Source organism: Anarhichas minor, unplaced genomic scaffold (genome assembly GCF_050575085.1).
Source record: "Anarhichas minor isolate MPS153535 unplaced genomic scaffold, ASM5057508v1 ptg000030l, whole genome shotgun sequence".
NCBI classification, from domain to species: Eukaryota; Metazoa; Chordata; class Actinopteri; order Perciformes; family Anarhichadidae; genus Anarhichas; species Anarhichas minor.
The window spans coordinates 11,587,029-11,605,553 of record NW_027466476.1 but is presented as its reverse complement, the minus strand read 5'-3'; the positions used below and the strand labels follow the sequence as shown (position 1 = coordinate 11,605,553).

General features: G+C 43.9%; 1 protein-coding gene across 1 annotated transcript in view; it reads right to left on the bottom strand.

Moving 5' to 3' along the window:
• The window catches only part of antxr2a (ANTXR cell adhesion molecule 2a), a 70,891-nt gene that overhangs the window by 24,393 nt on the left and 27,973 nt on the right, over window positions 1–18,525 (bottom strand). The window contains exons 13-16 of the mRNA XM_076104750.1: window positions 15,601–15,651; window positions 15,126–15,215; window positions 13,425–13,595; window positions 12,371–12,451 (exon numbers count right to left, since the gene is read on the bottom strand). Of these exons, the coding sequence (XP_075960865.1) occupies window positions 12,371–12,451; window positions 13,425–13,595; window positions 15,126–15,215; window positions 15,601–15,651 (393 nt within the window). The remainder of the gene's footprint in view (window positions 1–12,370; window positions 12,452–13,424; window positions 13,596–15,125; window positions 15,216–15,600; window positions 15,652–18,525) is intronic.

Sequence of the window (18,525 nt, the reverse complement as noted above, 5' to 3'; positions counted from 1 at the left end):
TGGAGGCCGATACCGACCGATCCAACGACACTCTCAGGGGGGAAGAAATAAAGAAGTAAAAAATAATTAACCGTGAAAGATATGTCCACTCAGCGTCATCGAGACAGATGTCAAAAACGTCCTTTTGTTTGCTCGTCTTAACCGTGACGAGTCATTTCCAGTTACGTGAGTCCGACTACTGTAGAAATAGAACAAAAGGTCTTTAAAATGTGACTCCTCAAAATCAAAAAGTTTAAAGATTGTAAAGGTTACAGACAAACACATGTCATAAAAGAACAAAAGACTTCGGAATGAGACGCCTATCAACCAGTTCAGAGATGTCGGATCATTGATCTCCAGAATCACTCGTCAATTTCTGGAAAAACTAGCATCAATATTCAACTTTTTCTCTGCTGATTGTGTGTGTTGTACCAAATGTAACGCTAACGGAAAAGCTTGTAAGGATTCCCAAACTGATCTCAGACACTTTGGAAACTGAATTGATTAGTAAATCAGAACATGAAGCTGTATTTCCCACCGTGTTTTATAACATAGTTGGAAAACACTAACATCACGTAAACTAACAAAACATCATGAGAAGGAACACACACACACACACACGCACACACACACACTTTTTTCTTTGTAACGATGGAGGAAGAACTCCCGTGTACGTGTGAACTCGGCCTGGGTGATGTTCAATATGGCTCTGTGGGGATCATCCTAAACAGTCCAGTCTTTGTATTTTGCATATTGTGTATTTCGTGTACAACATGTGGAGACCTGCAGCACTGACTGCATTACTTTGATTATTGTCTGTTTAATTTAGTATTAATTTGCAGCACTGTGACGTCTCAATATGGGCTGAAAGTATCCAAACTGTGTTGTAATACAGAGAGTCAGCCATGTTGACCAGAGTGACCTGTAGGAGTTTGATCAGCCTCCTTTAGAGGAGCAACAGGACGACAGCAGAGAGCGAGGAGGAGGAGGAGGAGGAGGCTCAGGCCTGCAAAAAGCAGTGAATAGAGGCACATTAGTGACACTTCACTGCTCTATTCAGGATGGAGGAGAGAGGCTCTGCAGGGGGGGGGGGCATCGAGGGTGTTTTCTGACCAAAACAATAATATTCATAATGAGCCTGCGTGACAAGTGAAGAGAGAAAGAGTACTAAAGATACTTATTGACAAGTTAATCCGTTATCAGACGAGGATGAAGGTGGAGAAAAGTACAGCGTGGTGACATGTTTACATGTTTATTCATGGCGTCTGGTATCAAACACACGAGAGCGGATCGGATTACATGTAGCTGCATGCGAGGGCCCTTCACTACGTATTAGCCGCCGCCGCTACATTTATGTAGACCAAATAGGAGCGGGCTAATTGAATATTCACTGTGAACATATTCCCTGCATAACATGACTCCCCGCTTCCATCTTTTTAAAAATTCAAATCGATGGGAGGCGATGGAAGGTGGGGGGGGCTTTAGAATACATTACTGCATGCATGTGTGACCCCCCCCTTCCTCCTCCCTGTCAGGAGGTGAGGAGGAGGAGGAGGAGGAGGAGGAGGAGGGCAAAGTGCACGCGACAGAGCCGGCCTCGGCAAAGCTGACGTTAACAATAATGTAATTTAATTAAAGCCAAGATTCCCAGCGGTCCTCGCGCAAACGACGGGGCTTTGATTTTAATAGGTGATGAAGAAAAGGCTCGGCACACGGCGACGCCCGCCCGCCCAGTCTGAGGGGTTCTGGGAAAAAAGGCACCGGCAGGACATCAGTTCAGATCGTATCAGGGCGGAGAGGGGAGGTGCAGGTACCAGCCCCGGCCACCCAGATACAACAACACCGATCAGCTAATGGAGAGGAAGAGGAGAGGCCTCCAACAACAGTGAGGAGAGGGGGGGGGGGGGTCTCCAAAAAACAACACCAGAAGATACTCTATAGAATCACAAAACACTTCTGAAGCGGCGTGTAACTCGCTGTGCTCAGAGTGGATTTCAGCGCAGAACGAGATTTAGAAGGAAGAGAAAAACAACGAGCTAATCCAGGAAAGTGACCCGGAGATCAGAGTCAAGAGTCGTCACGTGCAGATAGATCTCACTAAAGCTTGAAGGATATTAAAATATGCAACAAACAGATTGTTTTCTTTTCTTCATTTTATTGGGGTGACATGTCGCTTGAGAAATTTGTTGTTGCATTAAATCCAATTCTGTAATAAAAACAACAGTGTTGTCTTGTTTGTCTCTATTTAATGACCTGACAAACTCTTAAATATGTGTGTGTGTGTGTGTGTATTAAAAACACAAATGTTGCCAAAGCAAAAAGATAAAAAAAGTACAGAATAATACTTATATGATTAAAGTATTATTCAATGTATACATATTCATAAAGGACTGAATTACACACGTTTGAGCTTCTGTTAGTAAAGATCCAGCTGCTTTTTAAGAACAATGAAGTGTTAGTATTTAAAGTATTCATTTGAATGCATCCTGACATTAGTGTCTTTTAAATGATTTTTTTTACAGTTTTATTTCCGTGCAGACTTCTGAGGACGTTGTGAAGGAACTGGAGGGGATTCAGTCCTGATGTCTCACTAATCCTTTTCTCATTATGTCTCTTTTTCCCACATTAGCTTACTTTTCACTTTACTCCTCCAACCAGCCACCAACAACAACAACAACAATTAGCTTCCTGGTCCAAGAAACACACACGCGTGTGTGTGTGTGTGTGTGTGTGTGTGTGTGTGTGTGTGTGTGTGTGTGTGTGCGTGCGCACACGCACACAGAGGGTCCCCTCACTGGTAATCCTGTTACCAGCCAGGTCCCAGCCTGGACTTGCCGTGAGGGGGCATGGATGAGGATGAGGAGGATGAGAGGGGGGGGGGGGGGGGGGAGATTAACATGGCGGTCATTATCAAATTTACAACCAGTCATACAGACATCTGCCCTACTTTTCCTCGGTTAATGTAAAAAGAACTAATCTGGTTAAGAGAGCGCCGGGCGCGGCTCGTAAATCGTCGGCGCTGTGCGTCCGGAGTTAAAGCTGTCACTTCTCTTGTGGGGGAGCGGCGGCTGAATGGAGCTGTCAGCCGGCTACTTGTTAGGGCTAACAAGGCCGTCCACCGATAGCACTAATGAGGCCCAGGGCTCGCTGCCGCACCACCGCACCACCACACCACTGCTGCTTTATGTGCTACACGATGTATGAAGAGCGGCAAGGTGTGAGAAAGGCATGCACATCAATCGTCATTATTATTATTATTAGTCTCATGTTGAAGGTATAAAAAAACTCACTTGAAACACCGCAACATAAAGCAGATCGCTGCACTGTGCATGCTGCATCAAGAGTTTTAATAAAAAAGGTTAATAATCTGGTTATGAGTTAGGAAAATTAATGTTGCTGCAGTGCAATTTATGAATTACATATCGCCATTTATCTCAATATTCATTCAAATATGCTTAAAAGTCCTGAAATGGCACAAAAACATTCGGAATCACTTTACCTTTTATTGTTGTAAAGAATCAAGTAGCACAGATGGGACACACGCACGTCTTATTTCAGGTGAACATGGTTATTAGTGAAAAACAAACGTTGAAACATTCTTAAATGAGGTGATCATAAATCATAAGGTCCCCCTGCATGAATGAAAAATGAATGAAAAAAGGAGCAACATTGATAATTCCTGTATTTTTTAATAGGAGGCTGTATCACGAGGATTTTCATGATTATTATGAACACTTGTGATGCACAATAAACAACGTTAAAAAGCTTTCTTGAGCACTAAATATTCTGATTTACAATGAAAAGCTGCTGATTTACCAGTTTTTCATATTGTTGTAGTCTGTGTAGAGGTTCATTTTTGAAATTGTCTTCCTTTTCTTGAAAAGAAAATCTGTTTTATTTCACATTTCTACACTGAAGTGATCTGAAAATGCCTCAACGTGGAATGTTTTACAGTATATTCACGGTTCTAAATACCCAGAATTGATGTATGTTATGTTATTAGCAGGTTTGGGTTTTGTTTGGAAAGATAGAAGAACCGGAACGTTTGGATATTTAACTGAAAAAGATCCCTCTCTGCTAAAAACAGACCCTTATTGTTAGATGTGTACCGCGGCGGTCAGCTATTAACCCAAACAACACATATCGTAGTGCCACAGAGAAGCAGCAAAAAAGAAAAACATGAAATAAATTCCTCCCCCCTTCAGCACGGAGAGATACATGTGACGACGACGGGGGGGGGGGGGGGGGGTTTAGATGTCAAGCATGAGTAACGTCTGATTGTTATGTTGAGCTTTATTTTGTCAGAGTCGACTCCGGCCCTTTCTCTCCTCTCCCAACGCTTCATTATTAGCGACGCTCTGGTTTAATTCCAATTACCCCCGCTAATTAGCAAATCTCACGCTCTCTGATCTAGAGCTTCGTTTCAACTTAATGTCGTTTGCCGGGTTGTTTTCTTTCCATTAAAGCCTTTTATCTTGAAATGAAGTGTTACGTTTGTTCCAGCGAGGTATCTATGCGTGTGCCGGTAAACACCCTGACTGATGTCAACACGTAGAAGTCCTCCCGCAGCATGTTTATTCTGCATTAGTGCCGCTGTCAACTCTTTCTTTAGTGCCACATTAGCATATTGTCTTATCAGACGTTTAGGTACCAAATTATTCCTCTCAACGGCTGCGGCGAGAGCTAAACGTGGGCCTTTTTTTCAGCGACAACCTTCAAAGATGTGTCATCTTTTGCCTCTTTTTTTATTCTAACACCGAACAATACAGTTTTGACGGCTTTTATTAGTTTCAAGAAAGATGTTCTCACCATATTCAGCGTGGCATTGTGATGCGACGAGATAAAAGCAACAAACGGGAAGCGTGAAAGGATGAGTATGTGTGCATCTGTTTGGTTGTTGTTTTTTTACAATACCGAGCAAATGTTTGCCCCGCTTTACATGCTCGGATCAAGTGACAAAAGATGCAAAGAAAGAAGCTGCTAAATACATCCTTTATGTATGAGACTGAATAAACAGTCTGTTGAATGGATCTCACTGCTGCAAATGTTCATCCACTCCCACCGTCTATACACCACATTTACAACCGCTACATGTCGACGCATCCCGCTGTTTTCGTGAACAACATCAAACGACATGGTTTATGTACACCGGGCGAACGAGAGGGTGACGCACATCGTGCGGAGTATTTCAGTAGCATTAGTAACGTGTTTTGCTCGGCGAGGAGCCATTTATTTTCAATCTGTCGAGCTAAATCCATGTGACGTAATCGTTAGCTTGCTAGCTACCCTGCTAACGATAGCTACTTAAAACATTGATGTCGCCGTCGCCATCTTGGATTACGGCCATCGCCATGTTTTTTTTTGCAGCCGATGAACAGGAAGTTACCATATCTGGACTGAGGAGGAGTGACGTAGAGACGCCATATACGTCTCTGGTAGAGACCCATCAATCACCGTGTAGCCCCGCCCTAAAGCATCCCCTGCTTTATGGTCTGTTTGACTCTAAATGGACCATAATGTACTAAATGAACATCATGCTGTATTGAAGAAGACTTGAAACTAGAGATTGAGACCATAAACTCATGTTTACAATGTTTACTGAGGTAATAAATCAAGAGAGAAGTAGAGTCATTTTCTCATAGACTTCTATACAAGCAGAGGAGTCGCCCCCTGGTGGACACTAGAGAGAATGCAGCTTTAACACATGAAGCATTGGCTTTAAAGAACCTTCAGCTGAATGCTTCAAACTGCACTTTTGCAATGCTGTGTGGGAGGTCACTCTCTATTTATGAAGAGCAAACAGTTTCAAAAGGAAGAGGACTGACATGCACCAACATGCACACAAGGCCGGCTCTATACCACCAGAACAAAGAAGAGCGAAGCTTGGATTAGAACACAAACAGAATAATGAGTGACCGAGTTCTCTGCTCAGGATGCCAACACTAAACTCGATCTTTACATAGAAACCTGCATCATCTAAATGGGTCATCGTGTATCTCAATAATCAGCTCTCTTGGATCGCTTCCATGTGACCAGCCTGCTCATACTGATACCAGTACAGCCAGTACCAGTGGTACCAGTGCAGCCAGTTTACTGCTGATCCTATAGCGTGGCTGTGGTCCAATGTTTAAGTCGGGTTTAACTAGTTTACTTCTGGTGATATTAGTCATCCCTTATGTTTGTGCAGTATGTGTACAGACCAGTGATACTTTCCTCTTCAAATAGCAACGACATGCTGCCTTCATGAAACCCCGAAATTGAGAAGTTCATGTCATCTTTTAAGTTTTGTAAAAATGTTTGTGCCGTATACGTGCGATTCTGTCACTACATGACCGATGACACACAATGGTCATCGTGTTCAAAGTAAATATTCAGTGCATTCATTGAAACAATTAGTACAAATCGTGTACTTCACATTGCTACTTATGATCTTCAAAAGCATGCCTTCCATGTCATACTAACCTCCTATCTTTAACTCTGTCACTGATTTTAGTTAGAGGGATAGTTTGGATGCTTTTGAAGAGGAGTTGCATGAGGTTCTGATCCAGTCTGCACGCCCCCCGTTTGGAGAAACAGACCGGAGTACCAGCACTGAAGACGTCATCTACGCTCTCTTCTACGCAACCAGACTTCTTTGACAAAAACAGTGACTTTACCTCGCAGAACACCGCTGCCTCCATCGGTTCATTTGTTTCTGTTGTGCGACTTTGGTGAAATCACCACTGGATCAATACACAGAAACCTTTATTTACAATATTTTTTATTAAATTTTTTATTTGACAGTTTTGCTCGCAGCTACTTTAAACAGTTTTGCTGCTGGTTGCTGTTCACACAGATGTTGGTACATCAAACTTTTCCCGATTAGCTCCCATAAAAAGCTGCTGAAATGTAAACCCAAAAGACCGATGATATTCAACTATCATGGCTGTAGTGGAAGCTATAATGTTCGGCAGCTGACTCTGAAATCCAAGTTGTCTGATTGTACTTGAACGCATCACAAGAGTTTCAAAATTGTCTGATGTCGCAAATCTACTCAAGTAGAGAAACCCATGAAAGCAACGTTTTTTTACGTGATGGATCTTTCTAAAATCTTTCTTCCTGTAGACATTTAACATTTTGGAATGTATTATCCCCCCCCCCCCATTCACTCCTCCACCATCTGCCACTGAGAGGAACTCTGAGAGAAACTTGAGCTCCATTTGCTCTGGAAGCTCATTTCCCCTCCTTACACCCCTCATTAACATCCACCCTTCCTCTCTCTCCTCCCTCCGTCTGACTCCAACGTCAGAGTAAAGTCCTTTGCACAACAAGGGTGTGAAGAAGAAAAAGGTCAAGAAAATGCGGAACACTCGCCTGCAAATATTTTGCATCAGACGTATTCATACGGGCAGCGATGTCAAATTGTGTCGGTCGCACTTTTTTAACAAAAAGTTTTGAATCGATTCACAGAGGCAGAGGACAAACTACCAGGATCCTGTTGTCAGTCTGTGTGAGGTTAACTGTAGTGCAGCTTTTAAGCTGCTGTAAGATTCATTGAGTCTTCTTTCAGTGAAAAGCTCGGAGAGAATTTGAGTTCCTTCTGGTCAACAGTTACACAATGAATGGGTGTAGAGCTTTTATTGTGAAAGGTAAGAATGAAAGGGGTTCAGACTCCTGAGCCTCTGTGTTGTCGTTCACTAGAGTGTACGTTTTGAATTAGCTCAGAGAAATCTATGTTGCTTTTCTACATTAATATTCAAGTTCTTTGCGAGTAGTAGTCATAACAAAAACAATCGTTCAAAAAAATACTAATGTTGGAATTATTCGTACAAAAACACAAAGTGTATAAGTGGATTATTTTCATTATTGATGAAGTTCTTGTTCTGAGTGAGCGACTCAAACAAGAACGACTCTAAAGATTCATCAAGTATAAAAACACATTTTTCAATTGATCAACTAATCAATAAATCCACTACATTATTCCAGCACTAGATAGTAATAATAATAATAATATTAATAATATCTGTATTGTCAGAGTGCTGCAGCTTTAAATCTCTCCTGCTGGTTGTAGGATTTACATTCTTCGTGCCGCTGCACTCACTTGTGAGTTTACACGAGGATTATAAACGTGTAAATATGCTCTTGATAAATGTTAATTTTTTTCCAGTTAGTTGACTCTAACAAATACCATGATGTCACATGTTTATCTGCATGAATAACACACAAAGCAAGAAACTATTTACTTCCTGGGAACATAAAACACATGTTTCCAGGCAGAGAGATCGTAACCTGAAGAGCAACATTTAATCTAAAAACATGGTAGTTGTGCCACGATGAGCGTGTTTATTCATCTGTTGGATGAAGACGTGTAGCAAAATACAAACATTGTTTTTTAAGGTCACAGGGGTGAGGAAGGGCCCTCGTCTCGTTATTGTTTTGTTTTACATATTAAGATGATTATGTGTGTATGTGATAAACATTAAGTTCATTATTTAACTTAAAGAAAGGCTTAAAACCTTGTGTTTACTTCTGCCTACTTTCCTTTTTTTCAAATAATAGTTAATCATGTATTATTGTACATTTTATTGGTTATTCTTGTCATGTTTTCTTATTATTTGTTACATATGTGAAACAAGTCTGTTGAATCTAAGAACAAGTGCCAGAGACCGACTGGGACACGAGGAGCGGTTGAACGTCTGCAGAGGTCGTGCAGAGACGCCGTTTGAGATCTTGAGCAGTATCCGAGATGCTTTAACCCCGAAGGATCAGTAACTATCACCTCATTAGTGCTTTAAAGACACACCAAGGACCAGCCCCCACAGGGAAACAAAAAACTCAACAAAAAACCTTTTAGAAACTCTCCAACACATGAAGGTCCATCAGATAATAGTATTAACCTCCACACACGGCAGCGTTCTCAGCCCACACGGCTCCCTGGTGAGGAACAGATGAGAGCCGAGAGGAACAAATGGAAACCCACACGGACTCATGAAGACGCCGCTTTTTCTTTTTTTTCTTGGCTTCGCCTGCTATTCTGTCTCCTTCTGTCGGAGGGTTTAATGTCTGCGGATGCATCATTCATTCTACACCTTGTTTGGACATTGTGAGGACAGCTGCTTTTAGAAAACAATACCGCGAGTATGAATGCTCATGTATGCACAACGCCGCTTCAAAGAAAAGAGCCTGATTGAGCACCAGAATAAGGCCAACCTCTCTCTCTCCCTCCTTCCCTCCCCCCCTCTCTGCCACCTTCCTCTACCTGCTGTCCCCAGTCGATCCCCGGCAAAACTTGGCGGCAGATGTTGCCGTGCGAAGTCGGCTCTGAAGTGCCTCCCTGGCTCCCCCGGTCTCACCGACAACACAGTCAAACCGCATTAGATCTCTTTATTTGTGCCTGGGGGCGAGTTCGGCACTGCAGCTGTGTCCACCCCCGCTCTACCTTTGGTGTTGGAGGCCCTCGGGCGCTAAAATGTGAGACCAGAAAAAAAAAAAAAAAAAAAAGTCTCTCTTCTGCATCTGCTGACAATCCAGCAGTCTGGCTCCAGGCAGCAGCACTGAGGGAGGGAAGAGGGGTGAGGATGGATGCTTGGCAAGGAGAAGGGGGAGGGCTGTGGTGGGGGGGGGTGGAATGGACACCCGGGTCCCCGCGCTGAACAGATGTCTGCGACAACCTGCTTCCTTACACCTGTACGAGTCCTTGTAACCCCGCGGATGCGGCTCGCTGAAAAATTCATGACCCTGGAGGTTTCCTGTCCGCCATCAAAGACCGCTGCCCTCCCTCACCCTCCCTTCCTCCCTCCCTCGCTCCCTCTACTCTACTCTCCCTTCTCCGCGTCGCCGCTGCCCGCTCTGCCATCTACACCTAACCTCCCACCGGACCGCTCAGTTCAATATCGCACGCGCGCCTCGTCGAGACCCGGTGGAAGTTACCGACTCGACATCAACAGTTTGTAAAGAACGATGACGTACGAAGGTGTGCTCACGCATTTTGGCAACGGAAGTAGGGCGGAGTGCAACAGCTTGTCAAGCTATGAAAGAACATTAACCACCAAAGATGGAGAATGTAACCAAACCAAAGTGACTCCAGATCTGTGTGCCATCAGTGAGTGCGTAGTGGACCAGTATTTAGAGTCCAGATATTAACACGTATCTGGTGGAGTAACGTTACACCACAGAGACATTAAGAGCTACACATCACTAGAGGATCTGTGTTCATGTTCATAACACCAAACACCATGTCCACACTATTACTTTCCATTTTAAAAACGCACATCTTCTGCTACGTTCACACTGAGCGTCACCACTAGGCCGGACTTTTAGAGCACCGAAAACAGAGGAGTTTAAAAACGCTCCTGAGCTTGGATACGTTTGAAACCTCCGGGGTTACCTCCTCGTGTGGACGGTTGTAAACGCAGAAGACACCCGCGTTCACTACTTGATTGGTTCTTAGAAGTCCTGACGTGTCCCTCCCTGATTCGTCACGCCCCTATCACGTGATCACCGATCGACTACCAGGTTCATTTAACACGGCCAACTGATCACAGGCGTTGCTGACCTTGTGGTCTATAATAGCAGCTGTTGTGCAGTTAAATTCTGCATTTTATAATTCTACTACTGCCGACATGCGGAGGAAGCAGCTGTTATTGGAGTGATTAGCGAGCGGCGTTATCAGCCATACGGAGCGGGCGTTTGCGGCTTTGAGGAGGACGACGGACACAAAACAGAAGACTTTCCGTTTCTTACTGACGCCTATTTATCTAACCATCGTAGAGTCCACACAGAAACTGTCCAGGAACAAACGTATCAGTGTGGATGCACTTTACTCACTTTTAAAATGGACGCTACAAACAGTCCAGTGGTAGTCAACACTGCAGGTGTTTCAGTTTAACTGGTGACTCTCAGCCGTATGCGTAAGGCCAGCTGTTGAAGACACCAACAGAGCATGTACATGTCCTCGTAAGAGCCTCAACCGGTTCTAAATACAAACTCATCTGTGATTATTATCATAAACAAGATGTACGTGACGAGATTCACTAGATAACACGGTCACATGTAAAACGGCCGTGGTCCTGTCTGAATTCTGAAATCTGCTTTTGTAATATTGATTCTGACAACCGAACATGAAACAACCAGACATTTTGATGCTGCTAACAGTTTTAAATCAATGTTTGATACTTGATAACTCTAGCTGGGGCCAAACAATGCTTATTCTTGATGACATTGGCCGTAAAAGGGTGTAAAGAACTGAGGTTGCAACAGGAGGCGGGAAAATGTCAGTAACTTAAGAGAAAGGTGGAACAGTTGGATGAAACCCAACAGTGGGACACTACTGATATTCTGAGTTATCCTAAACACCCTGAGCAGTGACTGGCAGGCTCACAGCTGGCCCACCGGTTCATCTTGTCTACGTTCTGCAGACATTTGCAGTCTGACATGAAACCGCTAAAGAAAACTCTCATGGCTCCTGTTCTCAGAGCTCAGTTGTGTGGAAGACGATCAGAAGGGACCACCACATAAGCTAAATGCATGTACAGATGAGTCACTATTTCCTGCACAGCTTCTGCAATACTTCACATTATTCACCGTGCAATAGTTTGAAGTTTCTTGTTAAGAGGAGGCCAAAGAAAATCTGTTTCTGGGCCTCAAGAAATAGAAACGGTGGTTTGTTGGATAAACCGCTGCATTAGAAAGCTCACAACACATCAAAACATCTGCTTTACTCTAAATCGGTGGCGGTTTGCGAGCGGCGTGCTCTCCACACCGCCTGCATGGTGTCGGGTTTCAGTGCAGCCGATATTCCTCCTCTCCTCTGACGGAGGTTGAGGAAAGTCACGGTCTGACCATATTAAGTCGTCCCTCAGCGAGCCGCTCACATCGGCCCAGTTAGGGAACAGACGACGCGACGCTAAACTGCAGCCAGCAGCTTCCTCTGCTGAGAGCCAGCAAACAGATTACTGTAACCGCCACAGCTGGAACTCAATACTGCAATAAAATAACCAGCTCTGAACTGTGATTGTGGTGACTCAAAAGATCTGGAAGGATTAAAAACAAACACCTTCATACTGAGGATGAGGGCTTTTCTAGAAGAGTTACAACAACAATGAATAGTTAACAAACAAGAAGGCTGAAATGTCTTCTTTAAATCCGCGAATGCAACAAGCTGCCCTGATGAGACTTTGACTCACTGCCTTCAGGCTGCATGTTTGTGTAACTACAAACACAACACACCGCTGTGAAGCTGATCCCACACACACACACACACACACACATACACACACACACACACACACACACACCCTTCAGTAAAACACACACATACACGTCCCTGTTTATTCAACCCTGCATGCCTCTGCATGGTTTGTGTTTCAGGCCTCCCTGCAGATACATCTTCCCACTTTGTTTTGCGACTTACCTTGTCTGCGTTTGAGGGTCTCATGATGGAAACCCGGTCATACTGCCGCCCCAGCAGAGCCCACACAGCGTCAAGACGACCCTGAGGAAACCAAACAAGAGGATTTCAGCTCAGCAAAGTCAAAACATGAAACTTTGACTACTTAAGGTCATTTCTATCCTTTGTAACTAAATAATAAAAGCTGGAAGGACCACTTACTAACTTTCGGTTGCTTTAAACTTTTTTCTTTAAAAGAATGTCTTTGTCATATCCAGAAGTTGTAAAAACAGACATTACCATCGGATTTCCAACTTTACGACAATCCTTGAACACATCGTGCGTGATGAACACCGCCGTCAGAAAAAGCAGCCAAATCAAAGCTATGAAATTGTTATATTTCGTCAACAACACTTTATTCTGCATGCCTCATTTAAAGTATGGCCCAAAATAAAGCGTTTGAACTGTTTGAACAAACCAGATCCTGTGAAAGAAATGAAATTCTGTGCTCCTCAGCGCTACTGGGAGCCATGAACGACTCTGCTGGGACCAACGGTCCATTTAACAAAAACATCTGTGAAGATTCGACTGAACTTCAATCTATTTACATGGAAATCGTTTTCCAATTTTTGTGAAATGAATGAATTAGAAATGCAACTCGCCTTTTTTCTCTCTTTTTTTTAAAAACAAATCAAAAAAATAAAACGAATTAAATTGTATTAAAAAAAAAAATAAAAACCTAAAAACCTTTAGATGAAAATAAAAAGAATCCCTTGATGGAAATGCCACGTAAAGCCTTTTAACACCGGGGATGAAAACGGAAAAATAAATTCAGTAATACGTCACAATGAGGCTGACGTGAATTTTCACTTTCTGTGTATCCCACCGAAAATTAAAGTTAAATGAAATGAAATAATAAAGCCAAACTCTATTCTACTAGTGAGCAGGACTGTGTATCATTTAGTAACATAAGAAATGAAAAGACATTCATCATTAGTTAGAGGGAAAGAGAACTGGAAAGGGTTAATGCTGAAAGACAAAACAAACCCAAACATATTCAGTCTCATGAGTGGCTCACCTTGATGGGGGTGTACCATTTGTTCTGGTTCTGATGGTAGGTGGGGGCGGCCTTCGGGGTGGGACGTTTGATCATGGGCTCCTCACAGTCCTCCGGTATGGACACCACGGCGTTCTTGGCTTTCTCCAGCCGGGCCCCCTCCTCGGTGGAGCCCTTCTCGCCCCAGCGCACCTGGACAGGTAGAACCACACACACACAGCACCCGCTTGAGAGAAGAGCTCATTCTGTTCCCGTTACATTCATTACTTGCAAAATATCAACATTACATCAGTGCTGAACTTCTGCTACTAGATCCATCTAAATACAACACACTGGCCCTTTAAGAAGGGCATCAAACTGCTTGTATCACTACATTATCCATAAGAATATGCAATGGCCTTGAAAACCTGTTTTTGCTTTTACTAATAAGCTCATTTACATGTGGTACAATGTGTCATTGTGTGAGCGTGTGAATGCAGGCCTGTGTGTCCGTTAAGCTGTCCTGCTTTTTAATTGAATCCATCACATCTGTTGCAAGGAGCAGATAAAAAAAGAAACACCGTCACATGAACGGGGAGAGGTGATTAATTAGCGACACAGTTTTCAAGCTGTAGGTTAAGCCGTGACAATATAGAACAGCTTTTCAGACTCATCTCTGGGACGCGTTCTCTGGTCCGCAGCATCAAGTAAAGAGGAGGCCGCCATGAATAAAAGATACGTTGTCACACCAGCCGGCTCGATGCACGTTTGAAATATTGGCAGCGGCAAAGCGGTGGAGGTGGAGGTGGCGTTCGCAGCATGGCGTCTTACAAAGTGGATGCAAGGGGGGAGAGGGGGGGGGGGGGGGGACAAGCACCTCGCTCTCCATCCGCAGGAGAGGTGGGGGAGGCTTCAGAAGTGGAGACGGGCCTGTCGACGGGAATCAACCTGAAATCGCTGCAACACTCGTGGGGAAAGAAAGTAAAGAGAGCTCCCCGAGGATGCTGGGAAATCCCTGCAACGCCACCAACTTCCTCGGGGCTGAGAAGAGGTAGGGGGTGAGGAGGGAGGAGGAGGAGGAGGGGAGCTCGACCTTTAAACTGGACTCCCTTCGGAGGAGGCGCATAACAAAGAGGCTGCCAAGGTTTGGGAGTTGAGATGCGGGGGGGGAGGTGGATACGTCAAGCTGACAGCGGCACTCAATCCTTCATCCGCGGCAACGACTTGATCCAATCAGGATCGGACGGCCAAGGACGAGATGGCAGCGCCTGTCATGTCGGAGGCATCAGTGGACTGACGAGGACAGCGGGCCGGCCGGTCTGTCGGTCGGCTGGTCCCTCCTCCTGCTGCTCGACTGTGCAACTCCACAAACTTGTAGCTTCAGAGAGAAGACTGACTCGTCAGCAGTTTTCTCTAAACGCGCTGCAGGTTTACGTGATAACAGGGTCACTTCCTGTTGTCTGGGATCTGATCTTTGTAGGATTTCTGTTCTTTTTTCTGCTGGTTGGATTTGATAAGAAAAGATGCCCGAATGTATTTGAAAGGCATGTTTTCTTTTCTTTTTTTAAAATCACCAAAAATACAACATTTATTACAGTCAGAAACCGTTAAATCAGGACTTATCATTGGATTTTCAAGTTTCCAGCGTTCCTTGAATGAATCATGTGTGACGGACAATTAAATCAGATCAAATCTAAGCTTTTGTGAAAGCAATATGTCGGGGGACGAGGTTTAGGCTCTGACCTCCATGCGGCTGATCCCTCCGGCTCCTCTTCCTCCGTAGTAGGACGCGTCCACGGTCGGCCACTTCTTCTTGTGCAGCGGCTCTGGCTCCTTCAAAAGAAAAACAGGGAAGTTAGTCACTCGTGTACAGAACCACATGCAAACTGTATTCTTGTAACGATTACATATCAACTCTACCACGTGGACAAACAGGTGGTGCAGGACTGTGCTTGCTATTGTTCTATTTTCTTTCAATCCCATTTATCAATATCTGAATGCACTTCCTCTCAACAGGAAATACATTTATGTCATTTCCTCAGGAAGGAAGAGAAACTCACGTCCTTCGAGTGGGAACAATCTTCTGACAAAAAATGACTACTATTCCTTTTTATCTTGTTATATCCATTATTTTCAACGTGGTATAATGAATTGCAGTATCTGTTCTGTGACTGTGTTGTATGTCATCTACACTGTAACGGCAGAGCGAAGTACTCACAGGTGGCGGAGGACGGGAAGGTGGAGGAGGCGGCGGCGGGTCTTTGATGACCTGGATAAACAGAAAGGAAAAAAAAGCAAAAGAGCGTCAGCACAATGTCCATCAGGGGACGTGTACACACACACACACACACACACACACACACACACACACACACTTGACAGGGCGAGCCCAGACAAGGCTGACGGAGGTGATTCGTGACAGGTGACTGAGTCAAACAGAGACGTCCCTGAGGTCGTCACACGGCGGAGACGCCGCTGCTGCTCTGCAACCGCCACCGCCACCCGCTGACTACTGATTACAAGAGGCTCTGCTTGTAAACCAACATCACCCCCCCAAGTGCAAAATAAAGAAAAACTGAAAACCAACTTGTTGACAACAGGGGGGGGGGGGGGGGGGGGGTCTTTGGGGCGAGCGCCGCCCGCTTAGCTCTTAATTAATTGGACGGGGTTCAGCGCTCCCGAGCAATTCCCCCCCAATCATAAAGTCCTAAGGAGTTAATTAGCTCCGATGAGATGCAGAGGAGGAGGCCCGGGCTCCGCTCCAAGCCCCCCCCCCCCCCACCCGACTGCATGGAGAGATGAGTGAAAACACACACAGGAGGGTAAAGAAAAAGGAAAATACATAAGTGCACACCTCCTCAGCAGAGTGACCGGCCCAGCGGCATTGTTCGTGACACCGGCGGATGACGCGACACCTGAGGAGCAGGTTGTCCACAATGTGATTCCACTCAAGGACAAGATGCCTCCACCGGGTTCTTACAGATGTGCACCGCGAAGCAAAGAGCGGCCCGACGGCGACACTTGTCAGGTGTCAGTCAGACGCTTCACATACTGATGTCCAACTTTATCTTTTTATTTTTTTACTGGGCCGGGATTGCTGAACACACCGTCTGTGAGAGGGATCGCGATGGGAGGACAAACGAAATAAATAAAGATGCAGTCTCTTCTTCTGTGGTGTTTTCAGGTCACTTACAGAGAGCCCGACTATGGCTTCTGATAACTGGGGGTTTTAAGTGACCACATGTGTAAAGAGGGGCGCCCCATGCTGGAATTATTAGTCAAGTAATAATCAGTCAGTGATATAAAACAATGCTGATGATCAAGTAATCATCAACAAAAAAAGTGTCTGTATTTTTGTACATCTCTCCAGTTTATATACCCCAAAATTGTTTCTATTATCATCAACTTGCAAATATTACTTATATTATACAAGTAATAAGTTATATATAATTATTACATAGTTCTTTATTTATGTTTTAACGCCCTGTGTTCTGTTTTTAATAACTGAATTATTGATTTGTTTCTGTTGTGAAGCACTTTGAGCTGCAAGTATAAAAGCGGCTACATTAATAAAGTTCATTATGTAATAATTTAATAATTTATTATCTGGTTCCAACTCCACGAGTATGAGGTTTTGCTCCTTTTCTTTTACTTTTTGGTAACGTTTTAAACTAAATATCTTTGTGTTGTGAACAGTAGAAACTGAAGAAAGAAAGAGTTTCCACAGCTCACACTAGCCGGCCTATTAATATAAATATATGCAGCACGTAGTAGAATTACAGTGAGGACATTTATTTTTCAACTTGAAGGCAGAACCTTCGTCCATTAGTCACCAAAGACAGACGCTCCAGCGTCGTCTCCGCTCGCTGCATTTGCTAAATTAGTTTTGGAGGATAGAAAGGAGCGCTGTAATAATAATAACGGCATATCATAGATCCTAACAGCTGCTTCACTCACTGTTAAAGCGCCGGGGATACCATCACACTGTTGTCATTAGAATAATGAAAAATAATCAATTAGGGTTAATTAATCGCTCTCTGACACACAACTGGCTGTAAGCAAATCCAGCGAAGGTCTACTGGTCGCCTCTCCATACGCTGATTAACGTGGTTTCAGCCACACCTCACGCTGACGGGATGAGCTCTTTTTATTAAGTAATTATGCAGCAGATTTCCGGGACATATTGTGGGATAAATGAAGCATTATACAAATGACTGACGGGGCTGTGCTGCTCTTTCTGCGGCTACCTGATGGACAGATGTGAGGAGGGGCGGGCCAAGTTAAAAACTGAACCGCCGTCTGACACCGGAGGCCAGCGGCTCGCCACCGCTGTCACAGAGGGGGGGGGGGAATCGGACCAATCAGAAGCGCTCGTGGGCGTCGTCCCCATATGGCCGTCTCCGAATAACTGGACTTGATAATCCGTTCGCTCCCAACCTCCAGCGCGTCAAGCTGTTTCAGGAGGATTATCGGGACGGATCAGTGGCAGGTAGCATATTTACAAAATTAAAAAGTAAAAGGACAAATTTATCTGTTGTAGAAAATCACAACATTTTAGTTTCTATTAGGCACTGGTGTTCTTATACACTTTATATTTGTACTCTTGTATTTTGTATTTTCTTTGTTGTTGTAATCAACTTTTTCTTTTTAATTTAAATGTTTTACTTTATTTATTTACTCGTGTTGCTATTCTGTTTTATTGTGCAATAGTGTCAGCATTGCTGGTTTTACACCTAATAATTGTTATTCTATTGTTCATATAAGTTTGTATTCTATTGTTTTTCGTTATTGTTCTGTCGTAATCTTTGACTAAATTTCCTTCAGGATTAATAAAGTTCTATCTTATCTTATAAATACGATTCTGACAGAAACAGAAACAAAAGAAGATGAAAGGTTCTGCGTCGGAGAGCAACGCTAACAACCTCAAACATGAAATAACACGAAGCAATCAGAGATTATCAACATATTAAGCACCAACTGAGTTTATAATGCGTCCCAAAGTGCATCCAATTTAGCAGCGATTGTGTTTTTTTTTTGCGATTTGGATGAACGACTCAAAAAACCTCCTGAATCGAGGAGACGTCGTTCCGAGTTTAATTTCCTAAAACAAATCATAAACAAAGAAATTACCACTCCACAGCTT